The sequence below is a fragment of the Myzus persicae genome, unplaced genomic scaffold (genome assembly GCF_001856785.1).
Source record: "Myzus persicae strain clone G006 unplaced genomic scaffold, MPER_G0061.0, whole genome shotgun sequence".
Taxonomy (NCBI): domain Eukaryota; kingdom Metazoa; phylum Arthropoda; class Insecta; order Hemiptera; family Aphididae; genus Myzus; species Myzus persicae.
In genome coordinates, this window is record NW_019104241.1 from 53,635 (window position 1) to 79,183 (window position 25,549).

The 25,549-nt window shown below is 26.9% G+C and overlaps 2 protein-coding genes across 2 annotated transcripts; one reads left to right on the forward strand and one right to left on the reverse strand.

Annotated features, from left to right (window-relative positions):
- Positions 1-477: 477 nt before the first annotated feature.
- On the forward strand, positions 478-16,281 carry LOC111040379 (ubinuclein-2). The gene is made up of 20 exons (XM_022324271.1): positions 478-848; positions 4,501-4,593; positions 5,252-5,365; positions 5,683-5,814; positions 5,928-6,023; positions 6,097-6,313; positions 7,560-7,688; positions 7,757-7,970; positions 9,382-9,534; positions 9,595-9,675; positions 10,879-10,968; positions 11,452-11,634; positions 11,783-12,281; positions 14,624-14,773; positions 14,854-15,012; positions 15,084-15,410; positions 15,486-15,625; positions 15,686-15,740; positions 15,824-15,908; positions 15,968-16,281. The coding sequence occupies exons 1-20, from the start codon at positions 606-608 to the stop codon at positions 15,979-15,981; spliced, it is 3,174 nt and encodes a 1,057-aa protein (XP_022179963.1). The 5' UTR covers positions 478-605; the 3' UTR covers positions 15,982-16,281.
- LOC111040380 (gamma-tubulin complex component 2-like) lies at positions 15,735-23,754 on the reverse strand. The gene is made up of 16 exons (XM_022324272.1): positions 23,470-23,754; positions 23,249-23,410; positions 22,978-23,128; positions 22,237-22,393; positions 22,041-22,169; positions 21,358-21,512; positions 21,058-21,186; positions 20,810-20,986; positions 20,586-20,745; positions 20,344-20,521; positions 20,037-20,290; positions 19,030-19,201; positions 17,645-17,822; positions 17,446-17,589; positions 16,385-16,542; positions 15,735-16,274 (listed from the first exon to the last, which is right to left on the reverse strand). The coding sequence occupies exons 1-16, from the start codon at positions 23,514-23,516 to the stop codon at positions 16,211-16,213; spliced, it is 2,415 nt and encodes an 804-aa protein (XP_022179964.1). The 5' UTR covers positions 23,517-23,754; the 3' UTR covers positions 15,735-16,210.
- Positions 23,755-25,549: the final 1,795 nt, after the last annotated feature.

Below are 25,549 nucleotides of genomic sequence, written 5' to 3' on the forward strand. Positions count from 1 at the left end.
TTAAACATTAAGGAACTCAAATTACACTATCTCTGTAAGTCTTGTAATATATTATTTTATTAAGTTCACTTATTGTAAACGTTAGTTTTTCCCAAAATGTTATGCCTATTTAAATCATGAATTCAGTCCAGTTGTAGGTTTGGAAATTAAAATCTCTCAGCTAATGCTATAATAATCTATGGTCTATACTTTACTCTCCTCAAAATCAAATGGTTTGATACTGAATGACATTAAAACCCAACAACATAGTGTCTAAACCATTAGGCCATGGCTTAAAGTTTAAACTATTTATTGATAATAACACTCATGTAAATAGCGGTTGAATGACCCATATCTTGTGGAAGCCTATGAAAATTTTATTAAAACTCTACGTTGTACATACGTTTTAATGAATATATACATAAAATACAAATGTATAACGTAATATATTATAATATAACGAGAATCGTTCACTCAAAGGTTTGAAAAATCACAAAAGCGCGGGGTCTAGTGGTAGGTCGGACCACAGAACTCGGACTGGACATTTGGTGTCACTGGTTACGGTTCATACCGTTGCTCCGTGTCCGTATTCCCCGTTTTCAGTTTGTGATTGTCGCCGATCATGTATGGTAGCTTTGCGCGTCCGTGAAACATGTGCTGTCCGCTTAACGTTGGCCGACCGTCGATGTTGTTATTATTGTGCATCCGTCTGTCTGATTATAATGTCAAATACGTTTACTGTTGAAAAAAAATCGGAAACCAAATCCAATCCTCAGCACTCGCCCACCGTCCGGGTACAAGCCGAATTGTTCGAACCCACCGACAACAGATATCCGGTGTTCAATTATCAGAAGTTACTCATCGAAGAGGTAAGTGCAACGAAGTCGAGACCATACATGTTAGCAATGCACGCATATATACCTTTTACACACATATATGCACTCACACACGCACTAACACCCGCGTATCCCCCGCGTAGGTACGTATTGCAAATATTCAGTAACGAGCGATCTACGTGTAATATCGAAGCGTAAACTCAATTATTATTGCATTATTATCAGACGATGATTGTGAATCATGGCACGTCGTATCTACGGGTTCCGTAGGTAGGTGCAAACGTCGAGATCGTCGGTCTATCAATCAAACGTTCTTGTAGATTCGCGGTTGACGAATAATGACCGCTGGTCTTGTCGCTATCGCCACGATAACAGTGTGGCGTCGTCGCGTCCTCCCGATTCACGATGATGATACCCACGACATCCCGACTTTCCCCGTTGTGTACTCATCGGTACGACTCGATGTGTCGTGTCCACGCGCTGTGTATGCATCTCATTGTGTGTGACTGGCCGTTTTCAAATCCTCGTTGCATTTTCAACTAATTTTTGGCAAAAGTAATGACTTCCGAGATTATTTTTCTTTTTTTCCGCGGGGTCGTACTTTTATTTTTCAATAGCATTGAATTGAAATTTCGTAGACTTACTAAAAATATCTAGATTTTTTTTTATTTTGAGCATCCAGAAAAATGTAAAAATCAAAGTATCACATTATAATGCTGTGTCTTAAAATATTTTATTTATTGTTAATATTTTAATTTTTTTTTTTGAGTACCAACCTATGTTTATCTTTTTGGTAGGTTTTATTGTTATATTTATTAATGTGGAACGTTTTATCACCAAATAAACAACAATGTTTTGCTTATTTGAATAGTATACCTACTATTATATAAAATATATTTGTTGGGTTAGTTTTTTCAAATTTTTGAAGAATAAAATTATCAGATTAAAAAATACTGTTATCCTAAATTATGATCCGTATCTACAATTTATAATTTTCCTACAACTTTTTTTTTAATCTTCCTATTTTTGCTAGTAAACATTTAGTTACTAAGAATATATTTTTTTAAATATTAGGTAGAATATATCTAAGCAATATAAATTGACCTAGCCCACCTTAGTTTCCCAATGTCCTGACATAATGGCATTACCACTTGCCCCTTTCCAAATTGTGTTCATGTTAACTTTATAACATATATTTTTAGCTGACTAACAAAATTTCATTTTTTTCCCCTAGAATTATTATATTCCGAAAATGTTGTTACTCTTTGTGAATTAATGATTGTTAAACGTATCTAGTTATTTCTTTACATACTTATGAAGTGTTTAATGGAAGAATTTTACTAATTTCAAAAATTTTAAAAACTGTACATCTGCATCAGATTACTATACATTTTATATTTGCCATCATCATTAGTAATTATTAATGATTTTCATGACTTGTGTAAAAAATTCTTCCAAGATTGTTAAATACAAAACTAGGTACCTACAGTCAGCCTTTTAAATAAATTGTCTTTGTTCTTAATATAGGTACATACAAATAATAATTGAAAATACTACCGTCCTAGATTATTTTTCTCTTAATGTACTAATTAAAACTTATTATACTTATGGATAGATTTCTGACATTTAATTTTTTTTTTTATGTTTGCATTCTAATGTCTTGAAAAAAATACTTTTTTAATTTAAATATTTCTCTTTTTAAACTTTTTATAGGGTATATACCTACATTTATTTTCTTTTTAACAATTTACAATTAATTAACTGTATGATAACCAAATACAAATAAATCAAGTACAGGGTCTGGTATTGTATTCAAGTATATTATTATTATTTGTTACACATTTAGTATAATCTGTTTTCATAATATTGTTATTTGTTAGTGCACATTTCTACTATCTATCAGTGTAGCCACACATTTAAGTGATAAATAAAAACATTTAATCATTAAATGATTTAGTAGTTGGCAAGGTGGGTGTAATAATATATCCACTTTGGTACCCAATGGTGGGAAATTGTTGATCCATAGATAATTTAAATTTAATTTAAAAAAAGTAAAATTCTCTTTTGTTAATGATTCAAATTTTTGTCATAAACCACCAGAAAAAAGAATGGACTATCAATATAGTTTTGTATTTGCTGCTTTTGGTTATGTGCAAATGTCTAACCTATTATTTAATATTTAGTATAGGCAAACAAGTTGCAGGGGCATACTTAATTCCAGTTTAAAAATGGCCACATGCTACCTACCACCTTTCAAAATTATTGTAAATATTCAACTGTTATTTTAAAAGTTTATTAAATATTGTTCATAATCTTGATAGATGTATTAGTTATTATTAGGGTTGGGATTTATATGTAATAAAAAACCAAAAATATGTACATATATATGTAATTAAAATTGCCAAAATATGTAGTATAAAATAAAAAATATGTAGTATAAAATAAAAAATATGTGGTATAAAATAAAAAATATGTTCATAATTGAAATACAATAAATTGATGTTTAATCAATTGTAAGGGAAACAATGACAAACCATATATTGTTTTAAATTTTCAAAATTAAATGTACGGCGATTTGGTCTTAACACTGACTTATACCTACTAAAGGAGCGTTCCACATCACAAGATGTTATCGGTCCATACTTCATAGCTGTTATTTCACTAGGTGAAAGATTGAGCTCCATCGTGTCTTCATCCGCAATACCACAAAGAATGTTTCTTATACATTTAATGGTCTTCAATCCCAAATTTCTTTTCCCTTGGAAATTGATGCTGCATGTTCAGAATCCAACATAGATACTATATTTTTAATTTCATCATAAAATTTGGAATAATAGTTTACGGCTTGTAACCATGTCCCCCACCTTGTTATAATTGGCTCTGGAGGAAGCGGGATGTTTGTCAAAAATTACGAAGTATGTAAATAAAAACGAAAATTTTACAAAGTATGTAAAAAATATGTATTTATGACGAAATATGTAAAAATATGTAAAATAAAATATGTCTTATTTTATTGTAAATCACGTGAAACGAATTTATCATTTGCAATAATTAATTTATCGTGTTTCACTAAAAATATGTATTTACATACAAATCCCAGCCCTAGTTATTATAAAGTTAAATGTGAGACAGATACTTATATTTACTGGATTACAAAAAAAAAAAATTAAATTTAGTAGGTACTCTACTTTTATTTTTTGATGGATTAAATTTTGTTATGGGAACATCCTAGTTCAATTTAATTTGCTATTAAAGATTTACAAATTATGAAATAATATATTAATAAAATTAGATAAATTCTATATTTTTAAATTCCTTTCATATTCTATTTATCCGTCCTTGACGTTTCCGATAGGTACAACAATTGATTTAGATACATGAAAATGCACAAAAAAAAATATCTGCTGAATAATTAAAAGTGGAAAAGGGGTAAGTCCTTATTTGGAAGACAGAAATTTGTATTCTCACAGGATCACCCTTAAGTGGTACAAGGAAATCTCAAGTATTCAAAATGATTGTCTTCAAATATATTTAAAAATTCCAAAAATCTGAATTTGAATAAATGCATTATTAAAGCATAAAAATAGGGCGAGCATGCCTTATAAATCATCCTGTTTAATAAAGTGATAACAATGTCTTGTTTGTTTATTACAAATAATATAAATATTATACAATTTTGTTACAGAAAAAACGTCGAAGGAGAGATCAGCAATCTTATGCACTTGAAGAAAATGATGAATCTTTAAAACAATTGGCAGACCATTATGAACAAAAATATGTAGGTTTTCGTGATTGAATTTTTCATTAAATTTTAAATTGTAACTGTAAATTAATCAGTAGGTAAAGATCATAGACCTTATACTAATAGTCATGAAGTGTTGCATACTGAGCATGGAAACTTAAGACGGTGATTGATTCACTCAATGTCTGATTGTGCAGGATAGTACGGTAAGATGCATAGATATATAAATAACTGTATTTTGTCGCCAAGACAGCCTACACCACTGTGAACTGTTTGCATGCCACTCAAAATGCTGTTGTTACATACAGTTCTTGTCTATTAGTATAAGGTTTATGGTAAAGTTTAGTTATGTTCATAATAATTTCTATTTTATACATAGCAGATATAGTAACACTCAAAATTCAAAAAAAGAACAATTAAATCAAAAAAAGTCTTACAAATTATTTTATTCATTTAAAATGCTCTATATTCATTCCTTTTATTGCCTTTACCTAATTACATGATAATTCTTTTAACAGTTCACTTCATATTGTTTGAAGTTATTATAAAACAACATTTTTTATCATTTGAATTTTTTTTAGGAAAAAATGCATTTTATTTTCATACTCCAATGTGCAATACTATTTTAATCACACAAAATTGAATTATAGCATCTCGTTTTTTGTCATAATTTTGTTTAATTTGTTTTTAACAGGCAGGGGTTAGTGGTGTTAAGAAAAAGAAAAAGAAAAAAACCGCCTTCTACAACTATTCTGAACTTGCTGCTGGTTATGATGAAAATGATTCATTCATTGATAATACTGAAATTGTAAGTATAATGTATATCAAGTATTACTAATATAACTAAACTTAATACTAGGTAAACCTATTACCAAACACAATTGTTGGGAAAAATATAAATAATTATATTCAACGCATATTAAATAAATATAATTAATAATTATACATCTTTCAGATTATAATTTTGCTATTAATTTAAAGTTTTTACTAAATTATACCCTATATATTACACGGAATGAAAGTATTCTTTATAATCTTTTATAATAAATTAATATACATTTTACTAATAATTTTTTTTTGTGTAAATTATTATTTATTAATAATATTATTAATCTTTAATCATAGTGTGATGAAGTCATGCCAAAAGAAGTTGAAACAAAACATGGTGGTTATTATGTAAATTCTGGTTCTTTAGAATTCAAGAAAGTTTATGTGTCTGAAGATTCTGAAGAAATAAAATCTAGTCAACCTCGCAAGGTATAGTGTAATATCATATATTATATGCTGGTACATTTTTAAATTGTTGTCATTGTTATGTTATTCAATAAATATCTTATGTTTTAAGAGTTTAACTATGTTCACATTTTTAGCATTTTATAAACACTGTATTAGAAGATAGTGACGAAAAAATGCCAACTTTTGCTGTTTCAAATAATTCAGAAAAAAATTCACTAACCGAAACTAAGGTATTTCTAAACAACTATTATTATTTATTTATTGTTAAAATTTATCTGAATATTGCATTATTATGTTATAAAGACTTCTGAAACATCTGATGATTCGTCTTGTTCTGATGATGAAAAAGAATCTTTAAAGCCTTGTACACCAACACTTCCAGTGAATGGCAAAGTCAAACGAAAACAGTCAAATGATTCTGATAGTGCCAGTTCTATTATTCCACCAAAAAAAAAGAAGATCAGTACTGTTAAATCATTGATACAAGAAAAAAAAGTTCTGATACCAGAGTGCAAGCCAAGTATTTCAATTTTTGTAACTTATACATATTTAAAAATAGCATATTCCTGTTACCTTATATCATGTCATTATCATAATATTATATTCACTGTTGATTATTGTTTATTTTTCAACTAGTATAAGAGGTCTGGCTATTAAATAACGAGACTGCGTGCGCAGAGAGCGTCCTGAAGAGGTTAGGGAAAACCCTAATATAGCGCTGATTAGCTGGAAGTGTCTATTATGCCAGTACAAAAACAGGTTGTTGTTGGTGCATTAGTATGTTTCCTGTAGCGGTTAAAGACGGATGTGTTTTTTTTCTTTTGCCGAAAATGATGTGTGACGAAAAACATGGGCAACAGATCAACGTAACATTTCTCGTTAAACTAAAAAAAAACTCCAACTGAGTACTATAAGTTGTCAATAGAGTCCTATGATGAGGATTCCCTATTTCGGGCACTTGTTTTCGAGTCGCATAAACAATTTTCTGAAGGTCGAGAGTTCACCGTTGATGACCAACGTCCAAGTCGACTTGTCTCTGTTTCGACGCTGCAAAAAAGGGCTCAAATGAATGAAATTGTGCGAAAAGTTCATCGTATGAGCATTCAGAAGAATGTTGAGGTTGTAAACGTCGATAAAGAGCCTGTCAGAAAAATGTTACACAAAAGATTGAACATGAAGAAAGTCTGTGCGTAGTTGGTCCCAAAAAATTTGACTTCTGATCAAAAACTTGAAACGTTATTTGGCCGCTAGAGGTACTCCCGTGCTCGAACACACGACTGAACACCCTGCGACTTTAACTTGTTTTCCTAGATCATATCTGCCTTAAAAAGAACCTGGTTTGAGTCAGTCTGTAGAAAAGGTGAAACGAAAATCAGCAGAACTCCTAAACGGTCTTATGAAAACAGACTTTCAGCACTGCTTCAAGCAATGGAAGAAACGAATGAAACAGTGTGTGGAGAGGGGAGGAGAGTATACTAAAGGGGAACATTTGGTTGTGGAATAATTTTTAAAATAAAACCATTTTTCATAAGCAGTCTCGTTATTTAATAGCCAGACCTCGTGTACCTAGTTAGTTGGTATTAGATTGCTTATTTATATTTTGAAAGATTCCAGTTCCATAAATATTTTTTTTAAACAAATTAGCTTGTGTTTTTGTGAAATTTTTTAATAACACTATTAGTTATATTATATTGGTCAAAATAGAGTAACCAAACATATGTAAAATTAGTTCAGTAACCATAAAAAAACTTTAAATTATAATTTAGGTTGTTCAAAAGATACTCAACCTTTATCTTCTGATGAAGCACCTGCAACAGAAAATAATGTTAGTTCTATTAATGATACAATTGAATCTGTGATACATGCAGCTTGTTCAAAACCTCCAAATGTATCATGTTAGTATATTATAATTTAGATATAGATTACTTTAACAATTGAATAATTTAAATGTTATCAATTTCAGTGAGTTCAGAGAACGATACTGTTAAAAGTACTCAGATTGTAATAAATCCCCCAATCAGTATTGATAAACCAGTATCCAATGGTGTTCATAATGCAACAGAAAAACTTCCTGAAATAATAGTGGAAATTATTGAATCAATTAAGACTGAAGCTCAAATAGCAATCCAAAATAATTTAAACATTTTTTCAGAAGAAATAAACTTAGATCTTTTAAGGTATGATATATATACTTCTTCTTTAACCTTTATTTTATTTATTTGTATAATTATTGATATCAAATTAAATCCAACATAGTAATTTAATTATTAATTAATGTGCATTGTTCATTAAAATAAAAATTTTACATACCAATTTTAATGAACATACTTAGCTATTGAAGAGGGAGGTAGATTGAAACCTAGATAAAATATGTTATGGTAAAATATTAATTATATAGACTATATATAAATATTAAATACCCAGTCTATACTCCTTTCAGGGTACATACTTAGTACTTACTCACACTTTTATAGACAGAGCCGCCACTTACTGTCTGATCCCCCAGGCATCCAAGCAGTTGAATCTTAACTTGAATATAGAGTATAGCTTGGGCCATGTAAACTTCAATTATTTTTTCTGATACTTATTTTTAGTAAAATAATTACTAATTACTTTTTTTTTTGATACAATTTTTATGTTTTTTTTTTGTTCTTCTATTTGAATTTAATTAAAAACAATGCACAAACATTATTCTACATTATGTTATATGACTTCACTGCACAAAAATAACACTAAAAACTGACTTGTTACTTTTTTTTTTTTATTATTATTATAAGATCCGTGGGCTTTGTAGGCTATCTTTATCTACAGATATTTACAGAATCATAATTGTTGACAGTTTTAACATGACACATTATCAGCTTATGATATTTTTTTATACATGTTACATTTTTAAATTACAAGTATAATTATTTATATATTAATAAATTATTAATGTTATGTTATATAACATCATCATTTCCAAATGATTTTCTTTGATATACATTTAATTAAGTAACCATATTTAATTATTTTTGTAGTTTCAATTACTTTTTTTATAATTAAATTAAATTATTATATATGTAATTCATTTTATAACATAAATATTTAAATAATATACTAAATAGAAAGTTAGTTTATTAGAGATTTATCATGCTATTAACGTGTTACTAACACAGCATAGTCATTTTTACTTTCAAAGTAAATTACATTTTATTCTGCTATTTTTAATATTAGAGTGAACTTATCTATTTTAAATTTCAAGCGTAAGAATATGATCTAGGGTCACAGGTGTTTTTTTATTACAATTTTAAAGCAAGTTATGTATATTTCTAAACTATGTAAAAAAAAATTACATTACCTATTCTAACGTACAATATTCTATATTTGAAACATTTGAGTATAACATCCTTAAATGATAATTGCTCAAAACGTTATCCATAATCCATATGATGACTATGTACATACTTTCATTAAATTATGTATTTTTTTCAATTAAAAATGTTTTTATTTGCATTTAAGTTAAATAATAACAACCATTTTTTATTATATATTTTTAATATTCATAAATTGGATATTATTATTTAATATATTATTATTATGTTTTAGTCTTGAATATCAAAAAGAATTAATCACATTTAATGCTCAACCTGTCTATGCAACATTAGCTGAGCATATGTTATGTGACAAAGAAAAGCTTGTTAAACAAGTTAATCTGCTGGTTGATTTTGAAGAAGAAAAAATTACTGAACCAATTGAAAGGTAAAACGTTTAAACAGTAGAATATTTATAGACTTTTAAAATTATATTTTACATGTCTAGGTTAAAGAATGCAATTGAAAAAATATTTCCATCAGTTATGGAACAATATGATCTGGAATGTAATAAAATTTTAGATCAAAGGTATGTCAAGTTTTTTTAATGCTATTAAATATTTTAAGTTTTAAACAAGCATAAGTTTTAATATTATTGTTTGATTGGCATGGCAAGCAAATGTCATACTCTTAAAGAAGTAAAGAAGTTTATTTAAAAACAGTTTTTGTCACCTACGCAAATATTAATTAATTTTTGATGCTGGTTGGTATTATGTTGGAAAATTATATTTTTCTATTCAGTGGATAGTGAATACTTAATTTTTCTCGGCGGGGGATAGCTATCAAAATAGTTACTTTTCAATTTGAATTAATATAAATTGATGTATTGATATGTTTTGCCTAATTTATCAAATATTATCTGTTAGGTTGGTTACTCTACTAATCGATGAAACAGTTTGGTGAATCTAAAAACCTAGAATAGCATGAACAGTTGATTGTTGATTTCTGTCAGTCACTGATTATCTATATTGAACTCTATATATCAGGACCCATACACAAATATTTAAAAAATTAAAATTCTTGCGTTAATGCATTACTGATAAGTTTCTTACATGAATTTTGTTTAACAATCAAAATTGAGAGTAAAATATGTACAAATGGTAAAGTAATTAACTACATGAATCATGATGGTTAAGTTACCCAATTACTATTGTGGCGATATAGTGATAAGATTTAGAAGCAGGACAAAAAAATAGTTAACTATGTGGTGGTTGGAGCAAATGTAATTTCAATCTTGGAGAAAATCCAGCCCTCGCCCTAAAATGAATGAAATACCTCACTTCACATCCTCACTACACAATATATTATTTAAAATAAAAAAAATTAAATAATATGATTATCTAAAATAGTCATTGTGAACCACATTCATAAAAATTTAGTTAATAAGCTTTAATAAACATTGTTATTCTCAACTGTTTGTTATTGAGTATTGCCATTATTAATACATTTATTACAAACAAAATTTATTGCATCACTAAAAATTACCACGAAAAAAATGTATTTGATTAATTTTTAAAAAAGTGGTATGTTCTGAGTTCAACTTACTGTGTACATGCCACGGTCATAAATATGGAGCTGAAAATGGAATATTAAGTAATAACAATATTTTTGAGTTTGTTATGGAGTACTAAACATAATTTTTTTGTTCTATGTGTTTAAAATATTTATATGGATGTATATATATCATAAATTATGTATATGTTAAAGCTGTTTTTATTATGAATTTTCCTAGGACTGTTAATGGAACTTCTAATGATGGATTGAAATCAAAACCTGGACCTAAACGACCACGTCGTAAATTTCCTTGGAATGAAGAATTTAGGTATAATATAATATTATAATTTTTGTTGCACTACTATATCAATATCTTAAACACCTAAAAATAATCTATAGTCAATTCCACTAGAATCAACCGATTCTCGTAAGCGCTGCACATCTCCTACCAACTAGGTACTCGATGTTAGCTTGATTACGTGGTTCTTGACGCACCAATCAAATTATTTGAGATGTGTGTTAAGTGATTATTCTCTTGTGGAATAGAGTATATAAATGTATGATTATCATTTTGAATCTAGCAGTATCTTGCATACTTGAACTTATTGATTTCTATGTAGCTGAATAAGAGTACACAGGATGTAACAGAGAGATATTTCAAATGACATATTTTGTGTTCTAATCAATATTTTTAAATTTTTTTTTATAAACTTTGATTTTATTAGTATGTTAAACAAATGCATACATATTAAGAACAATTGGGTTATACTTTTACAATTAATCTACAATATTGTTTCATTTTTTTTTTCAGAACATTAGTACGAGAAATTATTAATATCCGAAAAACTACCTATTCCAAAATCAAAAGATCCCACTCGATAGATACGTTTATACAACAGTTTTTAAATAATCAAATCAAACCATTATGGCCAGTTGGGTGGATGAAATCTGCTAATATTGTAAAAGAACTTAAAGTAAAAGAAAAGGATACCAGGTATTGTTTTATTTTTTTATTCATACTTTTGTAAATATAATATTTGTATCTGTTTATCATATTTATCTTTAAGTTTTGAATTTAATGATTAAATGTTAAGTTTAAAAAAATATAATTGCCAAAGATAATTTGAAAAAAAATTTTGCAGGCCTAAATTACCAAAAAAACAACCATTACAAAATAGTCCAATTAAATTGCTAAGTGCTATTAAATTAGCTTCTGAACATAAAGTATCTAATTCTGCCATGAACAAATTGCATAAGTGGAATAAGCGAAAATCTTCAAAAATGTCCGACATTAATACTGGAACAACTACTAAATCTACTAGTCAAACTCCATCTCCAACACCATCTACAACTTCTGCTTTAAAGCAATTTTATAGTCCTCCTCACACAGTAGCCATTAGTACTATAAGTAATGATACATGTCCTTATCAAGCTACCATTACGACTACGGCAATTAATGGCTGTAAACAAAAAGAATCTGAGAACAACAGTGTTATTGTAAAAACAGAAGCACCTAGTGGAGATATATTAGATTTATCACCAAATAAATCCTGTGCAATGCCATTTGCATATAGCAAATTAAAAGATGTAACTGTAATTTGCAACAATACCTCAAAAGATAATAACAACCCTTCAAAAACGGTAAGAATGAATAACGTTTGAATATGTTAGTTTTCTATCCACCAAAACAAAAATATTATTTTAAATAAAGTTACTATTTTTTTTTTTTTTTTTTATTTATATTGTTTTAAAGAATTATATGTTCAAAATACAATTAATTNTTTAATAAAATAATATGTTCAAATTACAATTAATTTTATACATTTTAAATTAATCAATAGTATTACACCTTTGTTTATGAATGCTTTTGATCAATTTACAAAACTATTAATATATTAATGTACACATTGGCTATAGTTATTTTCCTTATTTCACACTTATTTATTATATTCTGTTTTATGCATGTAACAGGCTATATCTAGTCACATAGTAACTTACAGTTTTTTATTGACTTGATTTTGCACTTAAAGGTGTTTGTTAATGGTTTTTTATTAATATGTTGTATTGTGTTAATATTCATATTTTTTGAACAGTTTTTTGGTGACCATAATTTTGTACTGATAATCCATAACTGTAAAAATGAAGGATTTGATTTTATCTGTAATTACTAATTATATTTTATTGATTGTAATGAAAATAGTGACACAGGAATTTGAGTTACTTAAATGACCAAAACATTTATTGTGTCTATTAAGTAAAATTAAAAGAAATAATTTGCATTTAAATAAAAATACTAAGTGTTTTCTTACAACTTTGTGTATTTTGGTTAGCTTAGTTAGCATGGTTATTTTAAAATTACTAGATAACTAATTCCTTGTCAGTGAAAGCACATCAATAGTGTAGATTAGGTTAGTGGCAATGTAAATAAAAATGCCTTAAAGATAATTTAAATAGAGGCAAGAAAAGTTTTAGTTTCAAAAAATAAGTTCAATAGTTTAACTTAATTTATACCGCTGGGATCAGCCCTTCACCAAGTAACTTGATTGTAATTTGTACACATTTATAAAATAATGTTGTGTATTTAATATAATTTATTGGATAAAAATTAATATTTTTATAAAATCAGTTATTGGAAATTTTACCTACTTTAAATGAGGCTGATTGATTTATGGTTAGAAGACAATATATTGTGCATGGTTGCCATCTTTTAGTTGCCGGGTTGCATGAAAAATGTAGACCAATCATGGGCCTCTAAATCATGTTTAAAGAACCATTAGCTCTCAAGCTCACTAATAATTCATTAAATGTTTAGTAATTGTTAATGTTACCCGGCACTAGTGTCATTAATTATGTTGCATTTGACTTCAGTATTACATATGGTCCTATCTCTAACTTATTATTAAATATTATCCAGTTGATAACTTAAAACAAAATACCTTAGTAAAATTGTAATCATTTTGGAAAATTATTGTAACTGTTTTATTATGCCCTTTTTGACAACAAGTAATTAAGTAATTCAAATATATTTAAAATCTTGAAATATACCACCTTTAATTGTTGCAGAGGTTGAAAATAAACCTATTCAACTAAACACATAAATAAACTAAAACTAATGTAGTTAAATTTTCAATAATGTTAAATAAAATGTCCATAGTTAATATTATAATGAAGGTAAATCGAAGAGTAAGGTTTGACTGATACTTTATTAAAGTATATTATAGTACATTGACTTAGATTTGTTATACATTTGAGACATGGCACATGGTTTTTGTTCATTGCTTAATGACTAATAACTAAAAAATAATATATTAATGATATGGATGCGGATTGTTTAATCTAACATTTCCACGGTAATGGTTTTCTGACTAGTATTTGTTTGAATTAGATAATTATACCATATTTATATTTCCATTGATAATTTAAATTCACCTGATATGTTCTATTATGGACTATTATTTTTATATTAAATAATTTTTTATTTGTGATAACTCTCAGTTGTGCAGTTTTATTGAATTTATGTTATATTATTCCCTAACCCCTTTAATATTCTTATTTCCTGGTTGCAGTGTTAAATAATATTGCAAATTGCATATGGCACCCACAGATGGAATTTCAGGTGGGGATACATTTGCTAATTATTTTGAAAATTACAGACTTGCCCCGTAATTATAAATTATTGTGTAAGAAGTTGCCCCTGATGGGCATTAACTTCTGAGTAAAATAGAAATAGAAATGATATAACTATTGTTCATATATTTATTTTAAAGAACCTTATCTAACTTGTGAATAAATTCACCACATTAACAATTGAACAGACAACAAGTAACAATGACATAGATTTTATCTTTATGCACAACTTGTCTTTATCATGAATATGTATATCTTAGTCCTAAGTGAGTAGTAATTTTGAGGTAAATTCCACTTAGTTGACTTAGTATATTTAAAAAAATTAGGTTTGGTCAATATTTTGAACATATTTGCAGGATTTACAAATTAGTCCAAAGCACATGACTCACCAGCCAATTTCGCGAAAGCAAAGATTGCTTCAGGAATTGCATAATAAACCTATGCTTGACCAACAAAAGTTATCAACCAATATTTTTACTGTTGATCGACCGAGCACAAAACCAAAAGTTGGTTTGCATACATATATTGCATATCATATGTTAAGTAAACTAAAACATTAATTGTTGTTTTGTATTTGTTAATTAAGGATGACAATTCTATTTCGTCGTCAAATAAATTAGACTGTATAAAAGTTGACGAAAAGTCGACTGCTAAGGATATGTTAAGTCAAATTATCAATGAATCTTTAAAGGACAATACATCGCCATTACCTACACAATTTACAACTAATAATTTCTATAAAATTGTATGTGGTTAATAATGGTTCATTTTGCTTAGTATTATTTTAATATTAAATTATCATATTTTGGTGTTCAGAAAGATGAGTGTAAATCACCAACCTCAGTCGTAGCCAAACAAGAAATCAAAAATGAATATTCAGATTGGCCGCACAACGATCGTAACACACCATCTAGAACTCCATCAAGCCACCGATCGTCCAGTGCTGAACTTGCAGAGAAAGAAGCACAAGAAGTAATTAGAGACTTGTTAGTGTTGAATCAATTATCTTGTTCATCACGAACCACTAAAGATAATACTTACAAAAAACATCAATCAATCTATTCCACTCATTCACCTGACACGCTGGTTAGTTCACCGCTAGGAGTCATCCATCATCCAGCTTATAGAAATTCCTATAGTACAGTATGTATTGGTTGAATTGCGAGAGTTGAAAGTGATTTTATTGGTTTAAATAAAAATTGGGCATTATTTTTTTAGTCAAACAGTACAATGGGCAAATCAACACACGGTACAACAATAGGCATACCAAAAATGAGTATTGGTTTCCAGGATGAGTTCCTTAAGCATATGGTGAAAACTGAAGAACCCAGTGCACGGTTAACTTCAGAAAGTTTTCAGTAATTACTTATTGTTCTTAGACATAGGGAGTTTGTTTTTTTAATTGATCACTTTTGCAGAAAACATGGTGTACCACATTATGGTCTAATACAAACTAATTCCCAAACGTCCGATGTAAGTCGATTTATTATTGGCACACTTCTAAGAACTTAACTTTGACAAGCTACATTAATATCCATAAATATAAATTATTTCAGAACTTATTTCAACAACAATTTTTTTCAACATTGAATACAAAATCGAATAAAGATAATATGAATCATAATTCAATAACATACAGTAGTAAGTTAATTTAGTATGACTAACATTTAATTTGAATTAATTAAAATATTACATTTCAGATAAAAACGAATAGAGTAAATACATTTATATGTACTAATATAGTACGATATTATTCTATAGAGATATTTGATACAGTCATTAATATCTTAAATTCACTATCTAAGATTAATATTATTTTTGTTTTTATTTATATAACTAGTATTATATTAAACAAGTAGTATTATAATTATTGAGGATAGACCTCGTGATTTATGTAAAAAAAATAATATATGTACATTAGGTATATTAAAAAAAATAAATGTTCATGTATATAATATTGTATCATCCATATTTATTTGCTCAGTGTACATTCCATTAAAGTCCATCCTATACATAACAAGGACATATTAATGTTAGTACATTATTGTTAACTATATGTTATAACCTTTTTTTTATAGGCATTGTCATAAGTTTAATTTTGTATTGTATTTTCTTACCTGTACAAAAAGTTGTATATAATATTACCACTGTCTAAACGACTCATTTTTCTTATACATTTTAAGAGGTCAATCATTGCAGCTGTAAATTTGTTTTCTAATATTTGTATATTTTTTTCAAAATCCAGTTTCAGGTCATTAAGATTACTTTGGGTCAACTGAAACAGTATAAATTAATCTTTTAGACATGTTTAATGCAACATTTAATGATTAACATAAAACACCAATCTAAGTTTAAGTACAATAAATAAAAAAAAGATGATTTTAGTACAAATTTATCAGAGTTAAAGAATTTTATAAATAACTATAAGTGATAAGATTCTTGAATATAATAAATACATATTTAACAATATTATAATTTACATTAATAGAGACTTGATTAAAACAATGTTGAAAACAAAAAATCACAAATACATGTGAAAATGATGTGAAAATTGTTTTTTAATTAGTAGTGCTCTGGGATACATTTTTTATGAGTTATAAAGTTAGTTAGCTTAATATTAAAATTAATAAAATGTAAATTTTAAAAATACATTTGAGTGTATAAATAAATAGTTTCAACTGACAAAATATCAATTAATCTTTTCAAAGAAAATAGTGAAAACTCATTCAGAACAGTACTAATAATTTATATAATACATCAAACCATAATTATAATTGATGATTAAATATTAACACTAATGCACGTTAATTGTGAACATGTTGTGCGGATCATACAGGCTATTAAGAAAACTTTATTTCTGCAACTGTTTTGCAAAACTAAACAGTCGTGTGTATTGTCTAGCCTCATATTTTAATGAAGACAAATTAACTTTAGTTTGTGACAGTACAACAGAAAAAGGATGCTTTTGTTACTTGTGGATACATATTATGTAACATAGGTACATATGGTATAATACTGTAAAGTTGCCCTTAATACTAAATCTATTAAAGCAGCAACTAAATAGACATTTACAAAGAACCGAAATAGATACTTAACAAAATTAGTTTCTAAATAATAGTTTCTTAGTAAGAATATAATAGGACTGAGTTAACAATAATCAAAATATAATTTAACTTACCAAAATATAATCACTGAACTCTGTACATAACTCTAATAAATATCGGCTACTTTTCATTAAGTCCGGATTGGTAACCATACAATTTTTTAAACAAAGGTTTAAAAACTTTTGTTGTTCATCTAATAGCTCGTCAACATTTTTCACCTTGATAAACATAACACTTAATTATAATGTTAACAATTTTATGAAATGTAAGTACTTTGTATTGAATAGCAGATGTAAAAGCTTGCCACTGTGTCTCAATTACTTCTTCAAACATATAATATTCGAGGTTTTGAACAAATAATAACATGTTTTGCCTTAAGTTAAAAGCCTTTTTGTGAGTTATTGCTGAAGAATTAGGCATCTTTTTTAAATGTTTATCACATAGCCATACTCTATAACAATTTAAAGATTTTAATTAATACAAATTTAGCTTTAATGGTTGCAACAACAAAGACTTGTTACCCTAGCACATGCAATAATAAAAAAATTAAAGATTACGGTGATTAATTTTATAACCTCTGCTATATACATAAAAAAATTAAAAATTCTTAGGGATACATTTCATTACAATTTAATTTTTAGAAATTACTTTGGAGGGAAATTGAACACATTGTTATATTTAAAACTTTATTTGTTACAAATGCTTTACAAGTCATATGTAACAAAATATCAACATACAAAGTATATGTTTATTGCTTTAAAAAATTATATAATGCACACTTCTCAAGGAGATTACACAATGTGCTAAGTGCCCTCTTCGTCCTAAATAATTCTGATTTTTTAAAAATAAATAATAATGAAAGTATGTAAATTTAATTTGTAAACAAATATTAACTATACAAAACAAGTGCATTCAATTCCTAATTGATTTTCTTTAAACAATAAATTAAAAACTGAAAAAAAAAGTTTAAACTTGTTACCAAACATGCAATAAATATTGCCTTATACTCATTCGGAAAATTATTATTTAATCAAAAATTTGAGAACAATGTAACACAGTATAACAATAGAATAATGAACTTTTCATTATAAATCAATATTAAAAATAAATTTCACTAGAAACTTGCTAAGAATTTTTAAAAACCTTCATTTCTTAGTCAATTGCATAAGCTATAATAAGACATCAATATTTTCTATTAAGAGGACGTGATACCTGCATGTGTTGTCTCTATCTTACAAGTGCGTAACATAGCAAATCTTACGCTCAGCAGAACACGTGTAGCTCCATTAGTTTAAAATTTAGTGCGAATTGACCTCTTATAAAATCTAAAGGTAAAATTATTATCTAGTCAACCTCATAGGTTTTTTATTATATTTTAATTTTAACGCGAGCAATGAGTATTTTAAAATTGTAAATTTTTTATACATCTTAAAATACTTATAACTCGCGTTAAAATAAAAATATAATAAAAAGCCTATGAGGTTGCCTAGATAATAATCTTACCTTTAGATTTTATAAGAGGTCAATTCACTTTAATTTTTAAATTAACGGAGCTACACGTGTTCTGCTGAGTGTACAATTTGCTATGTTACGCACTTGTAAGACGGAGACAACACATTTGGGTATCACGTCCTCTTAAATATCAATAATTCACTTACTTAAGTAGTTGACGTTCAACATTTTTGCATAATAATAACAACCTGAACAAGATTTGATAATTTGAGATAACAGTTTCATTAAATATTAAAGAAACTGGCCATTGTGTTGATAATCCCAAGCAGAATGATTGTATTCCCAATAAATTTGAAGATGGTTGAAAGTTTGTATAATCTATACAGAACATAAATACAAATCAATTTTAACTATAATATTAATATTTTATTTTTTAATTACTAATGATGGTTTTATTTATAGAAAATAAATATTTTAAAATTAATGTGTATGTGTCATCATCACTCGTATTGTTACTTATCGCTACACCACACGCATGATTCCCTAAAACTCAATGTAAGAAGAAAAAAAAATCGAAAAGAAAATTAACTATTTGTTAATACACAAGTTTTTTTTATTATAAATTAAAATTAATAATTTTTCAAATATTATTTATACATTAACATAAAAGTTTAATTCAATAGGTACTATTTTTTTTTAATGTTATATTTAGTGATTTTTATAAGAGAGCATATATTAAGGTTTTTAGGGTGTGTAGTATCCCTAAACCCTAATAATTATTAATCTAATATAATGTACACTAAACAGCCACACCTATGTTTGTTATTGTTTGCCAACAATAAATTATTTTTTGGGTTTCCACCTTATCATTTTCAAATTTATTACTTTTTAATACAGTTTTGACTAATAAAAACTAAATTAAAAAAATGAGAGCTATATTGTAAGCACAATTTTTCTACAAAAGAATAAAATGTTAAATAATTTTTTCATTTAGGGTTCGTGGAGTTAAGAATTTTAGTATATGAATTAATGATTCTTTTAAAATTTTGAAAACTATTAATAAATAAGATGTTTTACACTAAAAATTAAAAAAAAAATATTTAACTAAGGTTTTACTTAGCATAATACTTGTAACAGTAACCATTAGAACCTAAATTAACTATTTAATATAGTATTTATTATTTAAACATTCAATTAATACTTTTTATTTTACCTTTTTCTTTTTCAGTTTGAATAGCAAGGATTTGAAATATTTGAAAACTCAATGGATCTTTTTTTAATTCCATTATTATGTCATCTTTGTACTGGTCTACACATCCAACATTTACTCTTAAACAAATATCTAACAATGATTCTAATCGGTTGTAGACAATATCATCTGTTGGTTTTTTCAATTCTTCATCACATACATCTAACAAATGTACTACAAAATCTCCTTGTTCTAGTAGAAAATAGCGTTTAATTGATCTGAAATTTTTTTTTCTTCAATAACAGTATTAATTTTTAAATTAATTATTTACTTTAATCTGTTCATAAGGTCATAATCAATCAGTAGTACATTTAACAGACTACTACTTGCAAACATATAAGCATCATTTATAGTTTTGAGATAATTGGTTGAATCAGAGCACCACATAGAATATACTAGTTTTTCATTATTGGTGGATGTGTAAATCAAATTTGATTTATTGGGAATATCTATGATAAAACAAAAATAAATATGATTAATTTTAATGTGTTGGTAAAGTAATTAATTACTTACTACAGTGATGAAGTGCGTTTAAATATTTTCCAGTTCGTAAGATAATTTCTTTAAATTTTTCCAAGTAAGATGGTACATATTCATTCCTTACAGTATAACATCTATTCCAATATTTTTCTGTGTCATCACTTAATATTAGGTTACCACATTTAATCATAAACTAAAAAAAAAAACACTACTTCATAATACACATCAATAATATTTAAAAAAACAGCAAATTATACCTCATCACAAGGGTCAAATACTTGTCCTTTAAAAATCCATTTTTCTAAAGATTGGAAAAATGGAATAGTTGACACTTCAACCATTCCCGCCAAAAGTTTTTTCAGTGACTCATCAACGTAACATTGAGTCATTTCTTCATGTAACACTGAAAAAGTCTGACCCCCTTTCTTCTTTTCCTAACATTAGCAAGCAAATGTTAAAATAAATATAAATATTTCCAATATGTTATTCTTTTATAAATACTGACTTGTGTTATTGTTGATACAATACGGGCTACAAATTCCATTTTGTAAACATGAGCTTGAGCTGCAAATGATAATGACTGTAAACCAAGTTCTCCAGATTTGTGTTGGCTTTCGAGACATATTATAAAGTTCTACAAAAAATAAAAATAAAAATTGTACAAATGAATGTATTTCTATTCAATATTTTTAAGTCTCTAGTATATAAAAAAAAACACTAAAAAATGGTGGTGATATTATATTCACCAACATTATTATAAATTATAATGTTTACTTAATAAAATGTTCATTAAAAAGAACCTTACCAAATAATCACGAATGAATTTGCTTATATAACAGGCTAATGCTTGATTAACATATCCATTATGGCTTTGACGATTTTCTTCACTATATCGACAAATAATGGTATACGCTGATACTAATCTAAGTATTTTTGGCACTATACATTTAAACTGTGGATCTAAACAAAGTATTAAGCAAATTAGAATAAATCTCAAAATAAATTAAATTATAAAAAATAAATACAGTTTACTAGGATAAATAAAAGTACATTATTATGTATAACAAATATTATGTTAATATACAGTAACAAATATTGTTTGAAATCTTATTAATTAACCTTAAAAATATTATTTTAGTACCTATTAGTGAATTTAAAAATATTATTTCAGTATTAGTGAATTTAAAAATATTTAATATTTAAAAAAAGAGCAGGCATTGGTTTTACATCTTTAAATTCAAATTCAGAAAGATATTTATAATATTATTAATTAGTAGTATTAAATAAGAATTTTAAAATAAAACCGGTATTAAAAACATAATTTACATCGGGGAACGTGTATTATGTATCTATAGTATTTATAACTAAACATTTAATTTAAATTAAGAATTCAATTTTGTCCATCATTTTTTACAATTGTGTTACAAGAGTACTCCTCAAACTAAAAATCAACTATAGACTGTAGTTGTTATCAATTAATTAACAAACCTATAGCTTCATTAATATTAAAAGTAAGTGATGTCTCAAGTTTGTTTGAATTGATAAATTTAGTATGGAAGCCTTGAAGACAAGACAAAATATCATCAACTAAGTCATGTTCTTCTGGATATGTTGTATCTAAAATAAAATGATACAATTAAAGAAATATTAAATATATAAGAAAAAAGTAAATTAATAATCATACCGGAACATGTCATGGGTATATTAAAGTAATCCAGGGCTTGATATTTTCTTAAGTTTTTCCAAAGTGGAGTTTGCTTACAAACACTTTTTTTTAAGACTACTTTCTTCTCTTTTATTTCTTTTTTCATTTGTCTTTGTTTTTGAAATTCATTTCTTTTCTATGGAAAACAATTTTTAAGTAATAGGTATTTTATATTGACTAGACTTGTAATTTTCAATCTGATGGTCGCCAACACATTTTTTAGGGTTGCCAATACAAAACATAAAATAGCTAGTTTACTATTTTTTTTTTTTTTATCTGTTGGTTTTCACCATTCAACAACCATGAGAACGAGTTACCCAGATTTACAGTCAAGAATAGAGACATTTTGAGAATAAGGGTTTAAGTATTTTCAACATTTTATCTTTGTACTAAAATATTATCAGATGGTACCTATACCTTCCTCTGTTTTGTTATTTTGAGTACATACGTTAAAATTAAAATTTGTACGATTAAATTTATAAAATAGGGAAAAATAAATAATTACCCTTGTTATTTGTTTACTTAGACAATTTTTTTAATACAAAAACTTTAAATCTTCTAGAATAAAGGAGTAATTCATTTTAAAATTAAATGGATAATACCTAAATATATGTATACATATAAATATCAGTCAAATGTTTTTATTAGTAAATATCATTATAAAGGCCTTCAGGCTCCATGTAGTAGTATAATATTAGTGTATTAAATATAAATACATACTTCAATTTCAACTTTATAATATTGTATAGCTTCTGAACAACTCGCATCTCTCTCATATTCTTTATACCGTTTTTCCAAAAATACCTTCAATTTTTTATCATCACTTATTTCTTGAATCAATTCCATAAATTTACTTGCCAATTTATTTTTACTGAAAACAATATATCGTAGTCTAGTTAATACTTAATTCTCAGTAAAAATAAACAATACTGTTTGATGTTCATCCTAACTATTGTTAAATTATATAAACTTATATAAAATATAGACTTACTCAATGCACAATGCTTTTTCTTTTAATTTTACTGGATTATCAGAATGAAGCAACAATTTCCGTAGTGAGTGTTCGTTTGAATGTTCAAGTTGAATTTGTTGGGCATCATTGCGACTCCATACTTCCAGTTTATCAAATACATCTTCAACAGTACTATTTGATCTAGATCAAAAATAGTGTCAACAATTATCGATAGATATGATATAAATAAATTTAGGTACTTGAAACTTGTAATTAATTCTTCAATTGGTTTTCTCGCACGGTCCATGGTTTTAAAATAAAGTTTTCTTATGAAATTTTACATTAATACTGTCTTAAATATAACTTTGTTACTTGTTAATGTTTCATACTTTCATTTATAAATCATTTTAATTTTTAACGGAAATGTGGAATACGGAATTATAAACATACCTACAGTAGATAATATTTACTATACACAAGTCGAGTATAAGCATAACAAGTACGATTTATGATAGTATGGTTGCCCAACGAATGATGAAAAAGTGTTTACCGGGATCACTATTCACTATTAAAAACAGATGGAAAATTCTCCACTAGCGCTTGTAGTGATAGTGGCGATATTGCGATAAGCTCAAATACCGCGGTGGCGGCTCGTACCTTGTAAATCCTGCTTCTATATTTCGCCACCCATCAATTCACAAGCGCTAGTGGCGAAAATTCTATGTGTTCTGGTCATTTAATTTGGTGACCACTGAAAAACGATCTTATCATAATATGTCGTCAGGCAAAATCACGGCTATAGATATGAATGGTTGCGCGACGGCATATAGCGTGTTGCAGAAGAAAACGGCGTTTTATGTTCTTATCAAAAACCTCTAGATTACTAGCGCTTTTAGCGGAATTTGTGGTGTACCATTAAGTTGTCATATTATTTTTCAAATCCCGGGTTTTTTTAAAATAAAATTGATGTATAGTAATAATCACATAACTGGTAATTGGTATTGTCACGGCTATAGATATCTGCTATAGTGGTATTTATGATTTAGTGGACTATTTATAATCATTAATAGTCAATAATGTATACATAATGCATGTAATTAGAGTTGTTTGTACTAGGTACACATCATTTAAAAATTTCGTAATTTTAAAGGTATTAAAGGATGCATTAGAGTTTCTCAACAACTGGGAGAGGAATTTAATCAAGAAAATAATTAAAGACGATGATTTTTTAACTAAACAGACTTCTGAAGGTCTCAGAGTAACAATTAAATCCACAATTGATTTGGTGAACTATCTTCATGCTAATTGTGATTTCACATATGTGTTAACAAATAAATTTAATCAAGACTGTTTGGAAGTAAAATACTATTTGTCATGTCAATTTTTAAATACTATTAAAATACATAGGTACTTGATATTTATTATACATTATTAAAAATCAATAATATTTTTCAGAAATTTTTTGGTATCATTAGACAGACATCTGGTCCTAATGATCATCCATCAACGCCAACTTTCTTACAATTGTATCGTATGCTTTCTGTGTATTCTATGATTAAACCACCTAAAACTGGTAATTGCAGTATTCTAGAAGGTATACAAATTTATATTAGATTTAAATTGTTTTATTTTAAACTACCTAATTTTTGTTCAACTTACTTTTTTTACTTTAGAAAATGTTCCAATAATCACTTTAAGTGATTTAAAAAATATTGTTAATAATGAGAGTAATGTAGTAGAAAGAAATGAAAAGATTTTTAAACTCAAACAAAAGCTAAATAATATTATTGAAGAAGACTGCTGGACTTTTGATGATGTATTCACTGAACACAGTTACAGTAATATAGATTCTTCAGTGTTTGAATGTATAGTTTACTTTTTAGCCGGGTAATTATTAAAAAAGCATAACAAATACAACTTATAATAGCTTATAAGACTATTGATACCTAAAAATGATAATGTATTAATTCAACAGATATATTACAAAAAAAATATTAAAAAAAACAAAATGTGAAAAGTGCATAAATTCTTTAAAAACAGAGTATGGGAAATCAAATAATCAAGCTGCAGATTTGGTTAACTTAAAAACAAGAGGATTTTTAACTCACCCAAACAATACTTTGTACAAAATCCTAGAAACATTAGAAGTATGTTTTATAAAACATGCAGCATCCCTTAATCCGTTTGAAGACACGTATGAGGAATTCTTTCAAACAAATGTCAATAAACTAACATTTCCATGTGGAGTACATAAAACAGATATGTTGACTGATATTTTTGTTTCATACATCACTATGAGAATGAGACAGTTTAGTTATTTAAAAAATCAAGATGTTAAAA

Excerpts from the sequence above, each read along its gene's own strand:
- LOC111040380 (XM_022324272.1), bottom strand. The coding sequence starts at position 23,516 with ATGGACCGTGCGAGAAAACCAATTGAAGAATTAATTACAAGTTTCAA. Across the intron at positions 23,411-23,469 it reads GAATTAATTACAAGTTTCAA|ATCAAATAGTACTGTTGAAG; the intron begins GTACCTAAATTT and ends TTTTTGATCTAG. Across the intron at positions 21,513-22,040 it reads TAATATTAATGAAGCTATAG|ATCCACAGTTTAAATGTATA; the intron begins GTTTGTTAATTA and ends TACTTTGTTTAG.
- LOC111040379 (XM_022324271.1), top strand. The coding sequence starts at position 606 with ATGGTAGCTTTGCGCGTCCGTGAAACATGTGCTGTCCGCTTAACGTTG. Across the intron at positions 6,024-6,096 it reads ATTCACTAACCGAAACTAAG|ACTTCTGAAACATCTGATGA; the intron begins GTATTTCTAAAC and ends TATGTTATAAAG. Across the intron at positions 7,689-7,756 it reads AAAACCTCCAAATGTATCAT|TGAGTTCAGAGAACGATACT; the intron begins GTTAGTATATTA and ends TATCAATTTCAG.